The sequence below is a fragment of the Cyprinodon tularosa genome, unplaced genomic scaffold (genome assembly GCF_016077235.1).
Source record: "Cyprinodon tularosa strain WSP-4 unplaced genomic scaffold, ASM1607723v1 ctg71, whole genome shotgun sequence".
NCBI classification, from domain to species: Eukaryota; Metazoa; Chordata; class Actinopteri; order Cyprinodontiformes; family Cyprinodontidae; genus Cyprinodon; species Cyprinodon tularosa.
The window spans coordinates 632,447-650,757 of NW_024039463.1; the positions used below are offsets into that span (position 1 = coordinate 632,447).

General features: G+C 38.2%; 1 protein-coding gene across 2 annotated transcripts in view; it reads left to right on the forward strand.

Annotated features, from left to right (window-relative positions):
* iqsec3b (IQ motif and Sec7 domain ArfGEF 3b) overlaps positions 1-18,311 on the forward strand; it is a 79,022-nt gene that overhangs the window by 49,004 nt on the left and 11,707 nt on the right. For both annotated transcript variants that reach the window (XM_038268889.1, XM_038268888.1), the window contains exon 8: positions 12,386-12,552. In XM_038268889.1, the coding sequence (XP_038124817.1) occupies positions 12,386-12,552 (167 nt within the window). The remainder of the gene's footprint in view (positions 1-12,385; positions 12,553-18,311) is intronic.

An 18,311-nucleotide genomic window follows, 5' to 3' on the forward strand; every position in this document is an offset into this window, starting at 1 on the left:
GAGGCAGGGAAAGCAGAATAAAGCTTCATGCTGCTAGCCAAGCCTTCTTGCTAAACCAGGTCCTGAAAAAGGACATTTCTTGCACCATTTCTCTCTCTCTCAAATGCGTCTCCAACTCCCACGACTCGACCCGTCAATCACCAGCAAAACGTTTGAGTTGTGGTGGGAGGTGATGAGCAAATGCACTTCCTGTCAGCTTAGGGCAGCTTTCCTATACCTTTGTATTGCAGAGAAGCGCATGTACAACTTTTAAGAAGAGTCTATGGGCAAAACATTTTCAGCCCTAGGGCGGAAATACCAATCCACCAATCTGACAAAAAATGGAATGGACACATATTTATCTTACTCATCTAAACTATATATATACATATATTTTGAAATATTTTACAATTTGATTTTAAATTTAAGTATAAAAAAAAAAAATGTTTTTTTGTCTTAATCAGTCATTTGGTGTGGGGCGACGCCCTAGCGCCCTCTATTGGCCAGCCGCCACTGTGTTGAATCTTAAATGCCCTCTTCAGGACTTCCCACTGTCACTGTTCCTGTTCCTAAGCTTTATGGATGGATTTCTCATTTTATTCAAGGGTCAGATGGTTCTAGTTTGGGGACAAGCAGATTTCCTCCCCTCACACATCGCGTTCACCGACACCAATACCCCTTTCCCACTGGGGAAAAAACTGTTTAAAGGAGGGAAAAATCCTGTTTTAGATGTAGTGGGAACATCTCATCTCGATAAGCGACCTGGATTAAAATCCCCTTTAAATGGTTTGGCTCTGATCGACATACAGTGGGAACATAAGAGTGGGGTTGACCTGCTAATTTACGTGATACCATTGAGCACAGTGTATGAACATCAACACACCGTGCCAGTCTTGTCTGATCTAACAAGCCGAAACAACTCTGCTTGAATTTGATAAACATCGCGCAGCACTGGTAAGAGGAATTCAGACACATAAAAGGGCACAAAAAATACGCTTACTAAGCCCTGGCTTCCTTATATGTTACTCTCCATTGTCAACTTTCAAGATTTCTGTCACACTTGTGACAGCATCAAAACTAACCCGGCTTGATGATGTCACCAGGCACCCAGCAGTATGGAGACAGGCCATACAGCTTGCCAGCGTGGATCAGAGCCAAATGCCTCTTGTTGGCGGGTTAACCCGTGTTTCAGTTTGAATGTGGCATAAGCAAGTTTGAAGAGATTGGCAGTAACCCTGCCACACAAAACAACTACAAATGTGCAGATTGCTTTACTGAATGTCACCTACTCCTTTCCTTATTGGTTAGAAAGACGGAAGTTGATGCAACTAAGTTTCTAAGGCGGGGCAAAATTGACAAAAACTAAAAGTTCTTTAGTACTGCTTTAACTGACCTTCAAGTCTTCCTGTGATATCCAAAGATTGGCCTTGGGACTGAAGAAGCAATAGAAAGCTGTTTTTTGCTTTCTGGCGTGCAGAATAATATCTTATTCTTGCTGTAAACAAATAATGTGTCTCTGTTGATGTGCTGCTTTGCTCCCTTAGGAGTATGTCACCAGCTAGACATGACTTGACTCAATACTGCTTTGATCTCAGTAACTAAGAAGTCCTTTTCCATGACAGGCATATGATTGCCATCAGGAGCATCCCTGTCCTTTAGTAGACTGCCTACACCTGCATGCCTCAAAGTTGTGGTGTCCTTGTTTGCCTTTTCCTCCATATTAACATATTTTTTTGTGTGTTTGATTTTCTTTCTCCTACAGATCTTAATATTTATGAGTCATTCATACCCTCTCTATGTGTCTCATAATTAGTGAGTATTTGCTCATGCAATGACAGCACTTGCATGAGTTAACGTATGTAATTTTCACCAAGTCACCAAGTTAGTTTGTTCAGCCAATTATCACATAATAAAAACAACAGATGGAAGAGCAACTGGTAGATGTCATCAGTTTTGCAGACATTCACATAAGTAAAAAAAAAAAAAAAAAAAAATCCTATGCTGCAGTTTTATTTGGCTCCCGCATTCCAGTGTCTACTCAACCTTTTCCATTTTATAGGTCAATTGAGGTGTTGGTTAAGGCTGCTTTATACTCAGAAACCAGGTCATCTGCATATGTGTTGCATTTAACACACACACTCTGGTGCACCTCTCCAAACAGGAGGCCTCTAATTGGTCAAATCTAAATTCGCTCTACACTGTGCGTATTTCCTGTTTGGTACCTTATCGGCTTTTGTTTTGTCCGCCATTGTGGAAAACAACTTGTGAAGATGGACCAGCAAGAAGTGTGAGGTGCGCAAGAACGCTGGGACCCTTTCTCCACCTTGATCCCCGCTCTTTCTCGCCCTCATGACCCTCCGTTGTCTCACAAATGTGCCCCTTGCGTTTTCTGCTTCCTCACCGCCTCGGCCGTATCTACACCTACAGCTAGTTTGTGACTGTCCCTCTTGTGTTGTGGCGTTGAATAAATTGGGCAAAATTGGGCATAAATCAAAAATATCTCTGTCATACCTGCGACAAGCTAACTGCGACACACTGGTGCGGGATTATACACAGCCCTTAAGCAAAACTTGCTCTTCGTGAAGATAAAACTGATCTCCCTGTTAAATGATTAATTGACTGTGATCAATCTTTGTAGTACAATTTGAATAGACACATCAAGGCCTGATTACACCAAAACATGTCAAGCACCAACACATCCTTTATTGATCTACAGACCTTCAAGAAGAGAAAATAATCAAAGCCTCTGGTATCCATCCATTTAAATATTGATTCAAAACCATTTTAGGACTCCAGGAGGTCACAATCCACAGATGCAGAAAACATTAAATAGGGTACACCCTTCTGGTGTGTGGTATTCCCACCAAAAAGACTTAAAAAGTGAATCAACTCCTCATCCGGGATGTTACAGTAGAAACCAGAAAACACCTGAAGAACTGCAGTCGTTGTTGGTTTTAAGTCAGAATGATTTGGCTACAGTATGATATGGCTACAAAAGGCTGTGCAAAAAATTGCTTTGTTTGGCTTTCTAAGTTAAAATATAAAACAGCGGAGCAACATATAACACCAAAAAACCCCAAAATAAAACATTATAAATCCTGAAAGAGAAGGTCTGGTCATCAGATGGTGGCTTTGACTTTTTGCACGAGAACAATAAACCAAATCATGACTAATCCACCTGTGTGGGATTCAAAGACCAGCTGATGGTCCAAAGCCCACCATTGCAGCTGAGGTAAATTAGAAATACAACAGATTCATCTGGTTTAACATGCAAAACAAAATAAGTACTTCAATAGTAGTGTTAGGATCTAAATTTGTCAAAATCCAGATTGTAACATCTTTGTAAAATTTTATATTTCTGATACAAGGTTTCTGGTTTATAGGTGATTGTACACAAAAGGTTGGCTGCTATTGGTTGGCTTTTTAACTAATCCATTCTGTTTGACTATGGCCAAGGGATATAATACATCCAGTGATTATTATAATCCTGCCGGGTTTTTCTAACTTGCTTGGAATCATTGTTATCTAGAAAAAAATCTTCTTTCTGCAACTCATGATTTGTTCAGCCTTTGTGTGAAAAAAGCATGAATTTATATGAACCATCTCTAAATGTCATCCGTGCACTTGAGTCCTCACCATACAACACCCGCCCACCTCCTCCTTTCACAGTCTGCATTGTGCATAACACGCTCAAACCCAGCTGATGCGCACAAATTTGTTTATTTCAGGTTTTAGCTACCCAAAGAATAGGCTGTTAATGTTTACCCAACTTATTTCCATTTTCTCTGGCAAAGATTAATTTGCAGCTTGGTGCTGCTTTGAAACCACAGATTGGTTTTCCTTGTACAGTAAGTGAGTTTGATCAGAGTCCTCTGTGCTATTTGTAGACCTGGCATGCGGAGGAGTATAACTTAACCATTGCTGCCTTTGTGCTTCAGCTTACTGTAAAATCAAAAGCTTATTAATGAGGTACAAGATTCTAGTTTCTCACATGTTCAAGTGGTTTCTTACAAAGACAATTGCTTAAGAAGGTCTGTTTTTTTCAGGTATAGAGTAATTTTTTTCCCCCAAGGACAATGGATTTTTGGAGCATTTTGTGAAAGTTTGAATCATTTTCACCTTTCAATTAAATCCATATTGAGAGTTGGTGATTTTCTTTGTGTTAGACAAACACAAAGTGGTGCACAACTAAAGCATTGCATACACTGTGTGATTTTTAGGTGTTTTTTACAGTTTTGTGACAAGTTTGAGGATTGGGATGACTTTTGGGCAAACCTTGTTTAGTGCAGAGTATAAAGGGTTCACGGGGCGATTGGCACCTCACAACAAGCTCCCGATCAGATATCGTTGGTCACAAGAAAATCAATCCCGTTTGATATATTGGCCCCTGAGGGGATCACATGTCATGACCAGGCTGAGAAATTTTTCCTCAGAGATTTTCAGATTACAGAAACAAAAAAACCCAGAAGTTTCCTCTTCTTCTATTACTACCTACCTCTATTGTTTTGTCGCATGTCGGAATTGTTGAAGACCCTGTCCTGTGTTTGAGGACGTACAGTGTGAGTAGTCAGCTAGCATCCGAGCGTCGGATTGTACAGTGTGATGACAGTGTGACGCTTTTACATACTTTACAAGCTGTGAACTTTACTGAACTCTACGGATGATTCACAGTTTGAGTTGGGGCTGCAAGCAACGACTGAAAATATTGCAGCTTATCTCAGACCTTAGGTAGTAAGACTGAAGGAATTTTCTACAAATAAAAATATGTGATGCAGCAGTAAGCATCTTTATTTAGCCCCTTCACTCACTGGTGTCCTTTTAATATGATTCTGTGCAAATTACTACTTTCAAATATTTCCTATTTTACAAATGGCTCACATTTTTGCAATTTTATCTCAGCATAAACCTACCTTGATATGAAAATCCACCCCAACTGGCAGCTTTTCCTTAATCAGTGTATCAGCCAAGAGGCCCATGATAACGCTGAAGGAGCTGCAGAGATTTAGGGTTCAGGCCCTGGAAGAGAGGTAAGATAAGGTCATTGTTGAAAGAATACCACGAGAGGCCCGTATGCAGTTTACCTTAATAATTTCAGTAACACAGCAATCATGTGGAAGATAGAAAGTATTGGGAAGATGGGAGCAGGCTAATATAGGGAAAATCTGGAGGAAAACCCGATGTAGGACGCAAAAGACTTCAGGCTGGGTTAGGTATTCACCGTTCAGAGGTTATTTATCTGTTAGCAAAACCCATTAAGAGCTCAGAAACACAATTTATTAAGCCTGGACCTAAAAATTGTTTTAAACATATACTGTTCATTAAATCTGACTGAGATCGCCTTTTTTTTTAACCTTAACAAGAATGGACAAAAAAATAAAAATAAAATCTTTGGAATATGATCCTTATATTTCTCCAAAGACTTACAGCTGTAATCTCAACAAGGTCTTTTCACAAAGGATTTATCCCAAGGTCTTAAGAGAAATACATTCAGCCCTTTTCAGAGTTATACTTTATTTCTATTTTTTTGGAGAGTTTTTCACTAGAGGCTTGTTTTTTCGACTGTAGGCTGACAGGACAGGGAGTATGAGAGAGGGGGAGAGACATGCTGTAAAAATCACCATCAGTCAGATTTGAACCCGGGTTGGCCACGTCGAGGACTAAGGCCTCCGTACATAGGTTGTGCTCGCTAACCACTGCGCAACCTGTACGCCCTTCAAAATTATACTTGAATTCGATTGTATGTTGATAAAATCAGATAAAATTCAAATAAGATAATAAGATGGAGATACATTTATAGTATATAATTTTAGAGTGACAAACTGTGGAAGAGTTGAAGAGGTATAAATATTGATGCCAGGTCTTTACTTTCATGGATCTTAATTTAAATGTTTGCCAATTACTGTTTAGCTAAAATTAAGATTGATCTTATTGAGAAGCTTGATTTTTATTTTATTTTAATTTTTTTAACAGAATAAACAATGAACCAGTGAACCAGCAACCACCATGTTTTCTTTGCTGGAGATTTTAGGGGCAGCAGTTTATTAGAGAAGAGTTGTTTTGAACTAAAAGTTGAACAACTAATTAATTATTGATCTAATACATTTTATTTGCCAAAATTAGAAGACCCTAGCTACTTTAATTCTTTTTAAGTGTAATTGTGCTGCTGGAAGTGAAGGACATGATCTCTGATTCCCATTTGATGGCCAATCAGAGCACTCATTTTGGTCATCAGTTATTGACATCACACTTTATCATGAGCCCCAAGTCTCTTGGAGCAAATTACACTGCCAGCAGTGATGCAAAACCACACACCCCAGGCTGCAGCTGGAAGTGGTGTGCATAGGTCAAAAAGAGGGGTGGGTGTTCTTTAATCGGGAAAGCCTGACATGCGAAGCCACGTAGTTATGCAACTCATGTTATGTCATCTGTTTGCGGCATTTTGTACTCTTGTTGGGAGTAGTTCTTTTATACCAAGTGGTATTTGTGCCATCTGGCATGAAACTTTTATATGCAGATACGAAGCTGAGAGATCAAGAACTCGGGTTTAAATAAACTGGTTATATAATAGAGAGGACTGTGTGAATGAAACACGAATCCATGCACAGACTGCGCTTACCATCTAATTTATCCTCTCCTAGTTTGCTCTCACACATGCTCTTACACGTCTGTGCACATGTCTTTTTGCATACTGCACACTCCTCCAGAATTGCTGCAGAATTACATCAACCTGGTAAATCTGGAGATTTGTTTGCGGCCCTGCACACACGTTTGATATAAATGCAGGGGTTTGAGCCTGGCAACAGCTCCCCATAAAACAAAGGGGGGAGCAAGGCTGGTTGACTGATATCCTATAAGTTCCTTGGCCTTAGATCTAGTATAGGATGTGGGGAATTGTTTGTGGTTATACAGGTCTCAGATGCAGGCTTTTAGTTGCACATGCTTTGACAAGTACATAGTTCTTTAGAGCATAGCGGCTTTCTCCATGTCTGTATCCTGTCTGCCTTCAAAGATAAAAGCCTCCCACTACTGAGATGGCCCACTGTGTAAGTTATTGTGACAGTAAGGAGAGTGAGCAATTGGAGGTTGGAAATGAGAGTTTGTGAAGCCTGTGGGCAGCATTAGGGTGAAGAAAGTCCACAATGCCGCCTCAGTGCTTCCAAACAACGTTGCCCGACCCGGGGCACATTTCTTCTGGACTGTCAAACGCCTCCTCTCTTCTGTCACTCTCACTCATGGCTGCTCTTTGCATGTGAGCAATTGCTGTAATCACACCTCCTATACACAAGGAGCGCAGAGTTGTATTAGAACAGTGGAACAATTCTGACAGAGTAATCAACCCAATTGTTGATTTTATAAATGCAGATGAAATAAAATATCACATCTTCAGGAAGGTGACTCATATCAGGCCTGATGATTTTCACAAATTCAAGGGGATCTCACTAAATGAAACATGTTAGATATTATAACATCCTACCTTCACTTCATTTAATGTAGGTATATTGCCATTTATGTTTTTGGCCAGAGGAAAACTGTTGCAGACTTTTGCTGAATAGATAAAATTTGATTTATTATTAAGTAAACAAACATGGTGCCAGTTTAAATATTTGAAACAATAATAATACTTTGACAGCAGAGAAGTGCATGTATACTGTTAGAATGCTGTGGTTGGGTTGTTTATTTTTTATTTTTTGTAAGTTGCTCTGGATGAAATCAGTGTCATAAACCTCCTAGAAAAAAAAATGATAACAGGTACATAAAAAAGAATAAATAAAATACCTCATGCCACATTAGTCCATGTAAATCTTTTAATACAAACAAAACCTTAGATTAGTAAATTTTACTACTATCACTTCATAAATATACAACCCTTATAATACAACACTATTTTCATTGCATATTTAAAAATACATTGCCACCCTTACATATATAATAGTCACTATAATCCCATGACAGTTTTTTCTCAAATGTTTGCACACAAAAACAGATAACTGGGACATAATGTCAGCAACATGTCACTCATAAACCAACCGCTTGAACCAGTTCTGCTTAACCCTAAACACAATTCCTGCTCTCCTCTATAGATGCAGTTCTAAAATTCTACACACTGTTCTCATTCAAGCATGAGAGAAAATGTATCCTGTTCTCACAGAAAAAACACAATCATTCAAGATTCTGAAAGCAATTTGTTTAACTTTCCACATGACTCATCTCATGGGCAAACACCTGCCACACAGTTTTACGTTTGGTAATCAGAGCTTGAGTAGAAACGGGTCACAGGTGAGACCTTCTGCTTTGGTTCAATGGAGGTTAACATTGGAATGCATGAAAGGATGGAGCATTTTTTTTGCTGTTACCACATTTACAGCAAATATTTCTTTTTTTTAATTATGTTGCACCATGTGCAACTTTGTGTTGATTTTTTTTTTTGACGGAAAAATAAAATATGCTGAACAGTTTATAAGATATATTTTAATTTTTTGTGACTATAAAAAGGGGTTTAAAAAAAGTGAGCAGTGAAGAGAAAAAGGGCTAAGGCATAATTTGTGATTTTCATTCATCATAGTGTTTTACACTCATTCAAATATAGCTCATTCATGTTTAAATGGTTCTCAATGTTTTTTCATTTTTTGGTTTGTGTGAGTCATTTGCAAGAGAGAGAAAAAAAACGCTCTGACAGGAAGTCGTATTCTTTTGAAAGTAAATTTTGATTTTGCAGGACAATTGAAGGGTTATAAAGATTTTGTGTGTTTAAGATATTGTATGGAGTTCTGAGAACACGGTGTGTGTTTTTAGAGAACGTGTGTAAATATTTAAGAAAAAACTCATTTTATTTATTAATTTTGTGATTTCAAAAAGTAACCACTCAGCTATTTCTCAGAGTTAAAGAATTGGTCCTGTTTTATTTAGGAATGTGGCTATTTTCACATTAATAATAGCAAAAAACATACAAACCTTTATTTTCTAGTTCCTAATAAAAATATTTTTTGTTTCTGCTGACAAAGTAATATTTAGCTTTAGGTTTTCTGTTAATCCCTTTCATTACTTCTCAAGTTTGCAACACAGAGACAAACAGGACAAACGACCATTCACGCACACACCTAAGGAGAATTTAGAGAAGCCAATTAACCTAACAATCATGTTTTTGGACTGTGGGAGGAAGCCATAGTACCCGGAGAGAACCCACGCATGCTCAGGGAGAACATGCAAACTCCATGCAGAAAGACCCCGGGCCGGGAATCAAACCCAGAACCTTCTCGCTGCAGGCAGCATACTGTGCAGCCTGCCCAAAAAGTATAAAAATCTATTTAGTGCCAAACAGAAAACTAATTCAGTAAAATATGTTTTTATTGTACAAAAACAACCAGAAAACAGTAAAGCAGACAGAACGTACAAGGAATTGATACCTTGCCTGTCTTATCATTAGCATGTGTTTATGTAAAAAAGATGAGGAGGAAGAGGAGTGGACGATGGCAGGACAGAAAGGTGAAGATAATCACTAGGAGCTGGAAAACGGCATACAAAGCTGGAAATATGGTCTATTTTGCAGAACTGTATACATAAAACTATTAAAATGGAAAATACAGAGAACTAATCTAAGTTTGACAAATTCTAAGAAATGACCCCCCCATGGTCTTATTCACATGCTTTTCTTTGTTAATTATGATCAATAATACTTCCTGAAAGCTTAACATTATTTACTCAATTCATCTACAATGCTAGTCCAGGATTTTTAATCAACTTCTTAATAATGTATGATGATAAACATCACTGCACTTGCTCATCTTTTATCATATCTGTTGTCACAATAACAAGAAGAGCACTTATTCTTTTTTCCCCCACAGACTTTTGCATTTGGGTGGAACTCTTTGTTTGGTTTGAACAGCTGTGATAAAATTTTTAATAGTTAGTTCCTGGTAAAGACCACATCAGCCACTGGCTATCTCAGCTTAATTTCAGGGTCAGAGGGGAAGCATTCTAACCTTGCTCTGCAAGATGGATTGTTTTCAATCCATCCAAGATCTGACTTTTCAATCTCACAACATATCCGTCTTGAAATACTCCTGCTTATGCGTCCGTCTCATAACAACCAGTCAGACCAACAACCATTCAGACTAATGACATGCCAGCAGTGTTTTTTGGGGCGGGACATGTTGGAATGACAGTCCCATCTGTCGTTCATGGCGCATGTCTGAAACATCACAATTTGCTGCTAGGGTTGGCTGAAAGTGTATTATGGAAGTTGGGTACTAGCTAGCTTGTTACCCAATCAGCTCGAAGTATTGTATTAAACATCCCTCCTTTTCACGGATAAACTAAATGGCAGCCATCATAGATTGCTAACAGAATTTTCACACATATCAATCTGGCTACTGCCAGGTTAGCGGCATTGTACCTAACGTACCACCAGCTAGCAGTAGGTGAGAGTGGACTACCTAGTGGATGCTTTTGCATAGATGGCACACTTTATATATAACTCACGAAACACGTGAAAAAAAAAAAAGAACATATAACTAAGTATAAACAAGTTTTTTTCTCCCTGATTCTTTCCTGGAAGAGATCGCTGGGAAAAAAACACTTTAAATAACACCTTCTAATGCAGGTATTTAACTCTAATTGAACTTTATTGATCTCACATTGAAGAAATGTACCTCTGCATTTAAGCCATCCCCTCGGGGAGAAGTGGGCTGCCACTGTGTGGCGCCCGAGGAGCAGTGTGGGGTTAAGGGTCCTGCTCAGGGAACCAGAGTGGAGGCTGTGGGGATCGAACTGGGTACTTGCAACTGTCTCAGAGCACAAGCGCACTTCTCTAACCACTAGGTCAACACTCCCCCATGACTACAGATGACTGTGACCTCAAAACATGGTTGCAGGTTAAACAGAATTTAATCTTGCTCCGGCCAGATAGGTTGCACAGATACAATGGCAGCACTTCACCATGGAGTTTGCTTCATCAGGAAGGGTCCAAAATAACAATTAAGGAAGCGTTTTTATAGATCTACAAAGTCAGACCCTGCCACAGCATGACATCATTACATAATACACCATTTTTTTGTAAATGATGAGACATCACTGGCTCCAGTCATAATGAGATAATACACAGTGGTCTTAGAAAAGGGACAATCCGATGGGCATTACTGCATCCTTTCTTCTTAAGAATTATAGTCTCTGTGAATTATCCTCTATAATTTAAAGTGTTAAACCCAGGGTATGAAAACTATTTAATACATCTACTTTACTTAACAGTTAGGTAATAAAAGTGTTTAGCATGCACATAGATGAATGACAAATAATAATCCTAACATGAGCAAAAAAGACTTTAGGCATTTAGAGGTTTCAGCAAATGTTTGAATAAAAAAAGACTAAAGTAATAACTTTTCCAGACATTATAACAAAATAGAAATTGTGTTTTAATGAATTTGTGATGTATTTTGATGCTGTTCTTATCTCACCAAAGTTCCGATGCCCAAAAACCCTCTAAAAAAAATCACACAGGCTGCACTAGCCTGCCATGATGTACTCTAACATTCTTTTCAGTGCTTACACAGTGCACATCACAACAAAAGGACATCTTGCTTGCTTGCTTTTAAGAGCAAATGCGAATAAGGGCATAGCAGGTCATACCAACCTGGGTAGAGCAACATATCATCCAGATCTGGCCATTGGAAAGACAAGATGATGAAAAATCAGACCCTAAAATGGTTTCTCTCTTTTTATCATTACTTTAATTTAGCTGGTTTTATTGTTTGTTTAAAACGAATGTATGCATTCACCATTCCAGCACCCTTGGATCCGTTTTATTATTTGATTGGTTTTTAGTCATTACACACAGCTCACATAAGTAACACAAACACAAGGTTAATTTGTCTTTTCCTTTTTAAATATGCATAGCAAATGTATTTATTTCAAAGCTGGTTAATTAAAGAGCAAAAATAAACATTTAGCCAAGAACAATATAATGAATACATCCTAGCTCTGGTAAAACTTTTAATTCTTCTCTCTGGTATTGCATTCAGATGTATAAAGTTTCTGTCAAATCACTAATTTATCATCAGATTTTTAAAACTGCACATATGTCAACATAAACAGATCAAGTCATTTTGTCAGGATACCTTTTTTGAATAAGACAATTTAATGCAGGTTGATGAAATCTCACAGCATAACTTTATTACAGGATGCAGAAATATCAATATCTGTATTTAGGTCAGTGATGTGTTGTACCATTTTTGCATTTTTTTTAGCTTTTCAGATTTACTTCATCTAGTGCAGGTAGTAATAGACTAGAGATACGAGTTGTGGTCAATCTCTCAGAAGAATATATGCTTGTGATAAAACAAAACATGTAACTAATGCTGTATTTTTTTTTAAGTAGTGATAATCCCGTTGCTCTGTGCTTTATGTTCCACAGTCAGAGGTATTGCATGTGTAACCCTGATGTGGTGCAGCAATTTCACAACCCAGACACCATCTTCATCCTGGCCTTTGCTGTGGTCCTTCTCAACACCGACATGTACTCTCCAAACATCAAGCCCCACCGGAAAATGGGCCTTGATGACTTCATACGTAATCTAAGGGGTAAGTATAAAATAGTATTATGCCATGCCTGTGTAAGTATGTAGGTGTATGTGCTGGGCACACATTTGTGAGAAATAGTGTCTTTCACAGGATTTTGTGCAAAGGAGTAGTACCATGACAGACTGCTGTATGAACATATATATATATATATATATATATATATATATATACAGTATATATATATATATACAGTATATATATGTGTGTGCAAAGATGTTCAGCTGGCACAGTCAACATCTGTTGTAGAAGAGATTCATCTGGCTGAAATGCCAGGAAGAATGATGAGGAAGATGAAGAAAAGAGGAGAGGGCAGGGCAAGTCAAAGCTTTACGGCATATCAACCTTACTATCTGTTTTCTGACTGACAGGCTCCTGAACTGAAGTAAATTACTCAAAGAGGCTGAGGACGGCAGCTTCTTCCTGCTATCATCCGAAAAACATCAGCATTGCGGAATGCGATTCTTGATATCCTCAATTCTGCTCCGGAGATTTTGGTGTCAGCGCAGTTAATTGAGGATCGCTCAGTGTCAGATTTAATGATGTTGATGCAAGGTTTTACAGAAATGTCTTGACCTAACCTTTATTGAGTTATTACAAACAGCATCCTATAGAAGAAGAATTTAACTTTTATGTCCCCTCCTTCCAATAAACAGTAGATCATACAAACAAACACATTCGATGGAAATCTGACTGCCCTTTTCTACTATTCTGTTACTGTGTAAATTTTGCATTTTTAAAAGGAAAAAGTTTGTACACTTATGAAAGGCAGCTAAATAAATTATCATCTCTTTACGACCTTAAATAATTAGTTGAGTTGATCTTGGTTTTTAAGCATTATTTGTATGTTTTTATAACTTTCAAACAGAGCGGGCAAGGAGAAATGGGCTTGTGCATGCTCTCCCACGCATTTAGTACGCTTTCCCTCGCTGGAGCGGCTACAGGGTTGAAATACTTTCAAAAATTTGCGAAAATCCTCCAGTACAGGTGCTGGTCATAAAATTAGAATATCATGAAAAAGTAGATTGATTTCAGTAATTCCATTTAAAAAGTGAAACTTGTATATTATATTCATACATTACATACAAACTCATATATTTCAGATGTTTATTTTGTTTAATTTTGATGATTACAAATGACAACAAATGAAAATCTCAAATTCATCATATCAGAAAATTAGAATATTGTGAAAAGGTTCAAAATTGATGGCCCCTGGTGCCACACTCTAATCAGCTAATTAACTCAAACCACCTGCTAAAGCCTTTAAATGGTCTTTCAGTCTAGTTCTATAGGCTACACAATCATGGGGAAGACTGCTGACTTGACAGTTGTCCAAAAGACGACCATCGACACCTTGCACAAGGAGGGCAAGACACAAAAGGTCATCGCTAAAGAGGCTGGCTGTTCACAGAGCTCAGTGTCCAAGCACATTAATAGAGAGGCGAAGGGAAGGAAAAGATGTGGTCGAAAAAAGTGTACAAGCAAGAGAGATAACCGCACCCTGGAGAGGATTGTGAAACAAAACCCATTCAAAAATGTGGGGGAGATTCACAAAGAGTGGACTGCAGCTGGAGTGAGTGCTTCAAGAACCACCACACACAGACGTATGAAAGACATGGGTTTCTGCTGTCGCATTCCTTGTGTCAAGCCACTCTTGAACCACAGACAGCGTCAGAAGCGTCTTGCCTGGGCTAAAGAGAAACAGGACTGGACTGCTGGTGAGTGGTCCAAAGTCATGTTCTCTGATGAAAGTAAATTTTGCATTTCCTTTGGAAATCAAGGTCCCAGAGTCTGGAGGAAAAGAAGAGAGGCACTTCATCCACGTTGCTTGAAGTCCAGTGTAAAGTTTCCACAGTCAGTGATGGTTTGGGGTGCCATGTCATCTGCTGGTGTTGGTCCATTGTGTTTTCTGAGGTCCAGGGTCAACGCAGCCACATACCAGGAAGTTTTAGAGCACTTCATGCTTCCTGCAGCTGACCAACTTTTTGGAGATGCAGATTTCATTTTCCAACAGGACTTGGCACCTGCACACAGTGCCAAAGCTACCAGTACCTGGTTGAAGGACCATGGTATCCCTGTTCTTAATTGGCCAGCAAACTCTCCTGACCTTAACCCCATAGAAAATCTATGGGGTATTGTGAAGAAGAAGATGCAATACACCAGACCCAACAATTCAGAAGAGCTAAAAGCCACTATTAGAGCAACCTGGGCTATCATAACACCTGAGCAGTGCCACAGACTGATCGACTCCATGCCACGCCGCATTGCTGCAGTAATACAGGCCAAAGGAGGCCCAACTAAATACTGAGTGCTGTACATGCTCATACTTTTCATGTTCATACTTTTCAGTTGGCCAACATTTCTATAAATCCTTTGTTTTTATTGGTCTTCAGTAATATTCTAATTTTCTGATATGATGAATTTGAGATTTTCATTTGTTGTCATTTGTAATCATCAAAATTAAACAAAATAAACATCTGAAATATATGAGTTTGTATGTAATGTATGAATATAATATACAAGTTTCACTTTTTAAATGGAATTACTGAAATCAATCAACTTTTTCATGATATTCTAATTTTATGACCAGCACCTGTATTAGAGCAACCTGGGCTATCATAACACCTGAGCAGTGCCACAGACTGATCGACTCCATGCCACGCCGCATTGCTGCAGTAATACAGGCCAAAGGAGGCCCAACTAAATACTGAGTGCTGCACATGCTCATACTTTTCATGTTCATACTTTTCAGTTGGCCAACATTTCTATAAATCCTTTGTTTTTATTGGTCTTCGGTAATATTCTAATTTTCTGATATGATGAATTTGAGATTTTCATTTGTTGTCATTTGTAATCATCAAAATTAAACAAAATAAACATCTGAAATATATGAGTTTGTATGTAATGTATGAATATAATATACAAGTTTCACTTTTTAAATGGAATTACTGAAATCAATCAACTTTTTCATGATATTCTAATTTTATGACCAGCACCTGTATACTTTTAAGGAAAGTCTAGTTCAAACCAAACTATTGGGCCGAGACCCAACTTTTGTAAATGCTCTTCTGCTTCCTAGCAAACTTTGGTCTGGATACAAACAGTTTTTAGCCCAACCCAAATCCAGGCAGCATATATCTCTTTGGACTTAGCAAGCCAAAGTAGCAGTGAATGAAGCATCGAACTCATATCTGATACGCTCTCTGCTGCTTAGCAACAATGTTGACAGCATACTGCAGGTGGCTTATGTGATGCATTCTCCGATGCCGTCCCAATGCAGCTTTTGACTCTGAAAATGAGTTATAATAATGATCAAATATGTAAAACAAAAAGGCTGCATGAAGGACTCCCAAGGTCATTTGTTTTCTCTATTTTCTGGTCTCTGCTCTTACTAACCCTAGCGCTTTCTATCCAGTTGCAGCAACGACCCCAACATTGGTAACTTCTTTGTAATCTATATTTAGTACTTTATTACATAAAGTACTGTTATTTAAAGACTTGACTGCTTCCTCTCATTTTAGAGAATGGGTTACAGAAATCAGCACTGGGGCCAGTTAACAGCATGCTCACAGAATGAACAAAGAGTATTGAATCATGAACACATTAGTCTTTATAATTGTGGATATACTCGTACAAAGGAGTGTCCACTTTCACATGTGACATCAGTAGAACAATGTGTTACCGTACTGGGAAACACATTGGGTATCTGATAGTATGTGTAATTAACAAGTATCTAATAAAGGTATGCTGTAGCTTATTCGCCAGAGCTACAGACCCTTTTTTTCCATTTATCAAACCTCATTCTTTAAGAAGTAATTGCGTCAGAATTGTCTCCTTTAGCTGCACAGTATCTTTCTATTCAAACCACTTTTCTCCTGCCTCAACAAACCTTAGGTCATTTGACCTTGCGAAGTACGTCAATGAAAATGATTATTCTTATCCTAACAAAAGGGCTCCTACAGTATTTTCTGCTTCAACTAATTTGACATAAGAGGGAGATAAAAAAACACTAGCACTTATACCTTATAGCATTAGCAAGAAAAACTATATATAGTTTAAAGAAGCATATATTTATATTATATTTACCAATCTAAGTATTTTAAGCTTTTATAAGTCTTTATATGATTGTTAAAGTTTATTCCTTAAAGTGTACCATAAATGGGTAAGAATGTAAGAAAAAATGAAATTAAAATCAGCTTTTGGTCCTGACCACACAAGCAGGCCGAAGTCTTTCTCGTTTGAAAGGCATAAGAATTTTACCAATAATAGAAGTCAAATATTTAGCCAGGAATCTGCCACCTAAATTAACAGGTGCTGAAAGTGTTTAACCTGTGTGTAACATTTTGGTTAATTATGTGAATAGATTATACACAGCAGTACAACTCGAGCACCAAACTCTTTCAGTTTGAGTTATTCAAATAAATTATCAAAAGCCTTGAATTACAAAAAAAAAAAAAAAAAATCATGCCCTTAAATGTGTACTGTATCTACATAAATGTGTATGCTAAATGTAGATAATATAACACCACATTTTCCAGAAAACCAACATATTTTCAAACATACCAACTATATTATGATGAATTTAGATTATAATGTCTCATTATGGCTGTTGTTTCCTGTGTGTCAGGATTTATGAATAATGATTCAACATTTATGAATAATCAGCACTTAGGGCCGGATTTATCAAGATCCAATTTTGCGTGCAGTAATTTGCGCTCGCAAACTGGAATTTTGCGCGAGGGGCTGAACCATTTTTTGCGGGTGATTTAACAAGAGTGATTGCGTAACTGGTGGCAGGTGCAAAACTGTTGGAGACGCCCTATTTAAATGATGGTTTTGCGCGTTTTGTGGTTTGCGGCAAAGTAGTTTGTAGTCTGTACAAACTAGTGCATTAAGAAATTTAAATCTTACAGTGACCCCCAACAAAAAAAAAAAAAAAAAAAAAAAAAAAAAAATATATATATGTATATAAATATAAATTGGCAACCTTTATTCCCTAAGGTGGTATGTGCTGCAGTAAAAAAAAGCAACAAAAAAAAACAGGTGTTTTGTATTGGCCTGTGACTGTGGATGAGATCCCCGCAGCATTTGGCACGTTGCTCCACAGGCGCAGGGGGAGAACCCCGACCCCGTCGGACAGCACTTCTGAAATAAAGAGATTGGGAGATCCCAGCTCTCGCTGCAACCGTACGCTGGAATGACCCAAATGCAAAAAAGTGCAATGTTGCAAGGAGTTTTGTGATATCTGGTATTGCGTGGGTCCTCCTTGTGGCTGGCTCCAAATCCATTCTGAGTTCCCCCAACAGCTCCAAAATGGCAATGCTGGATAAACGATACGTTTTGATGATCGTTTCCTCGTTCATTCCAAAATATTCACACGGAGTGAAAAAATGCGTTCTCTGCGTCTCCTTGCTTCATTTCCATGTCTCCTTCTTTGCGACAATAACCGCTGCCATGTGTGCGCAATTACAGACCATTTGCACCTTCTTTTGAAACGTGTTAAATATAGAGTCAGATACCGTTAGCAAAATTGCTTTCAGGTTTAATAAATCACTTTGCGAGTGCTAAATTAATATATTTACATGTTCTCCTCCCACAAGACGCACTTTTGCGTGTAAACGCCCCATATTGCATATTCATTGCAGAAAAAGTACTAAATGGATAAGAGGCGCTATTTAGCACGTTTTAAAGACCAAATCCTTTTAGCACGCTGTTGATAGATCAGTTTGTACATTTTTTAGCGTGCGCAGTGAAATAGCTCA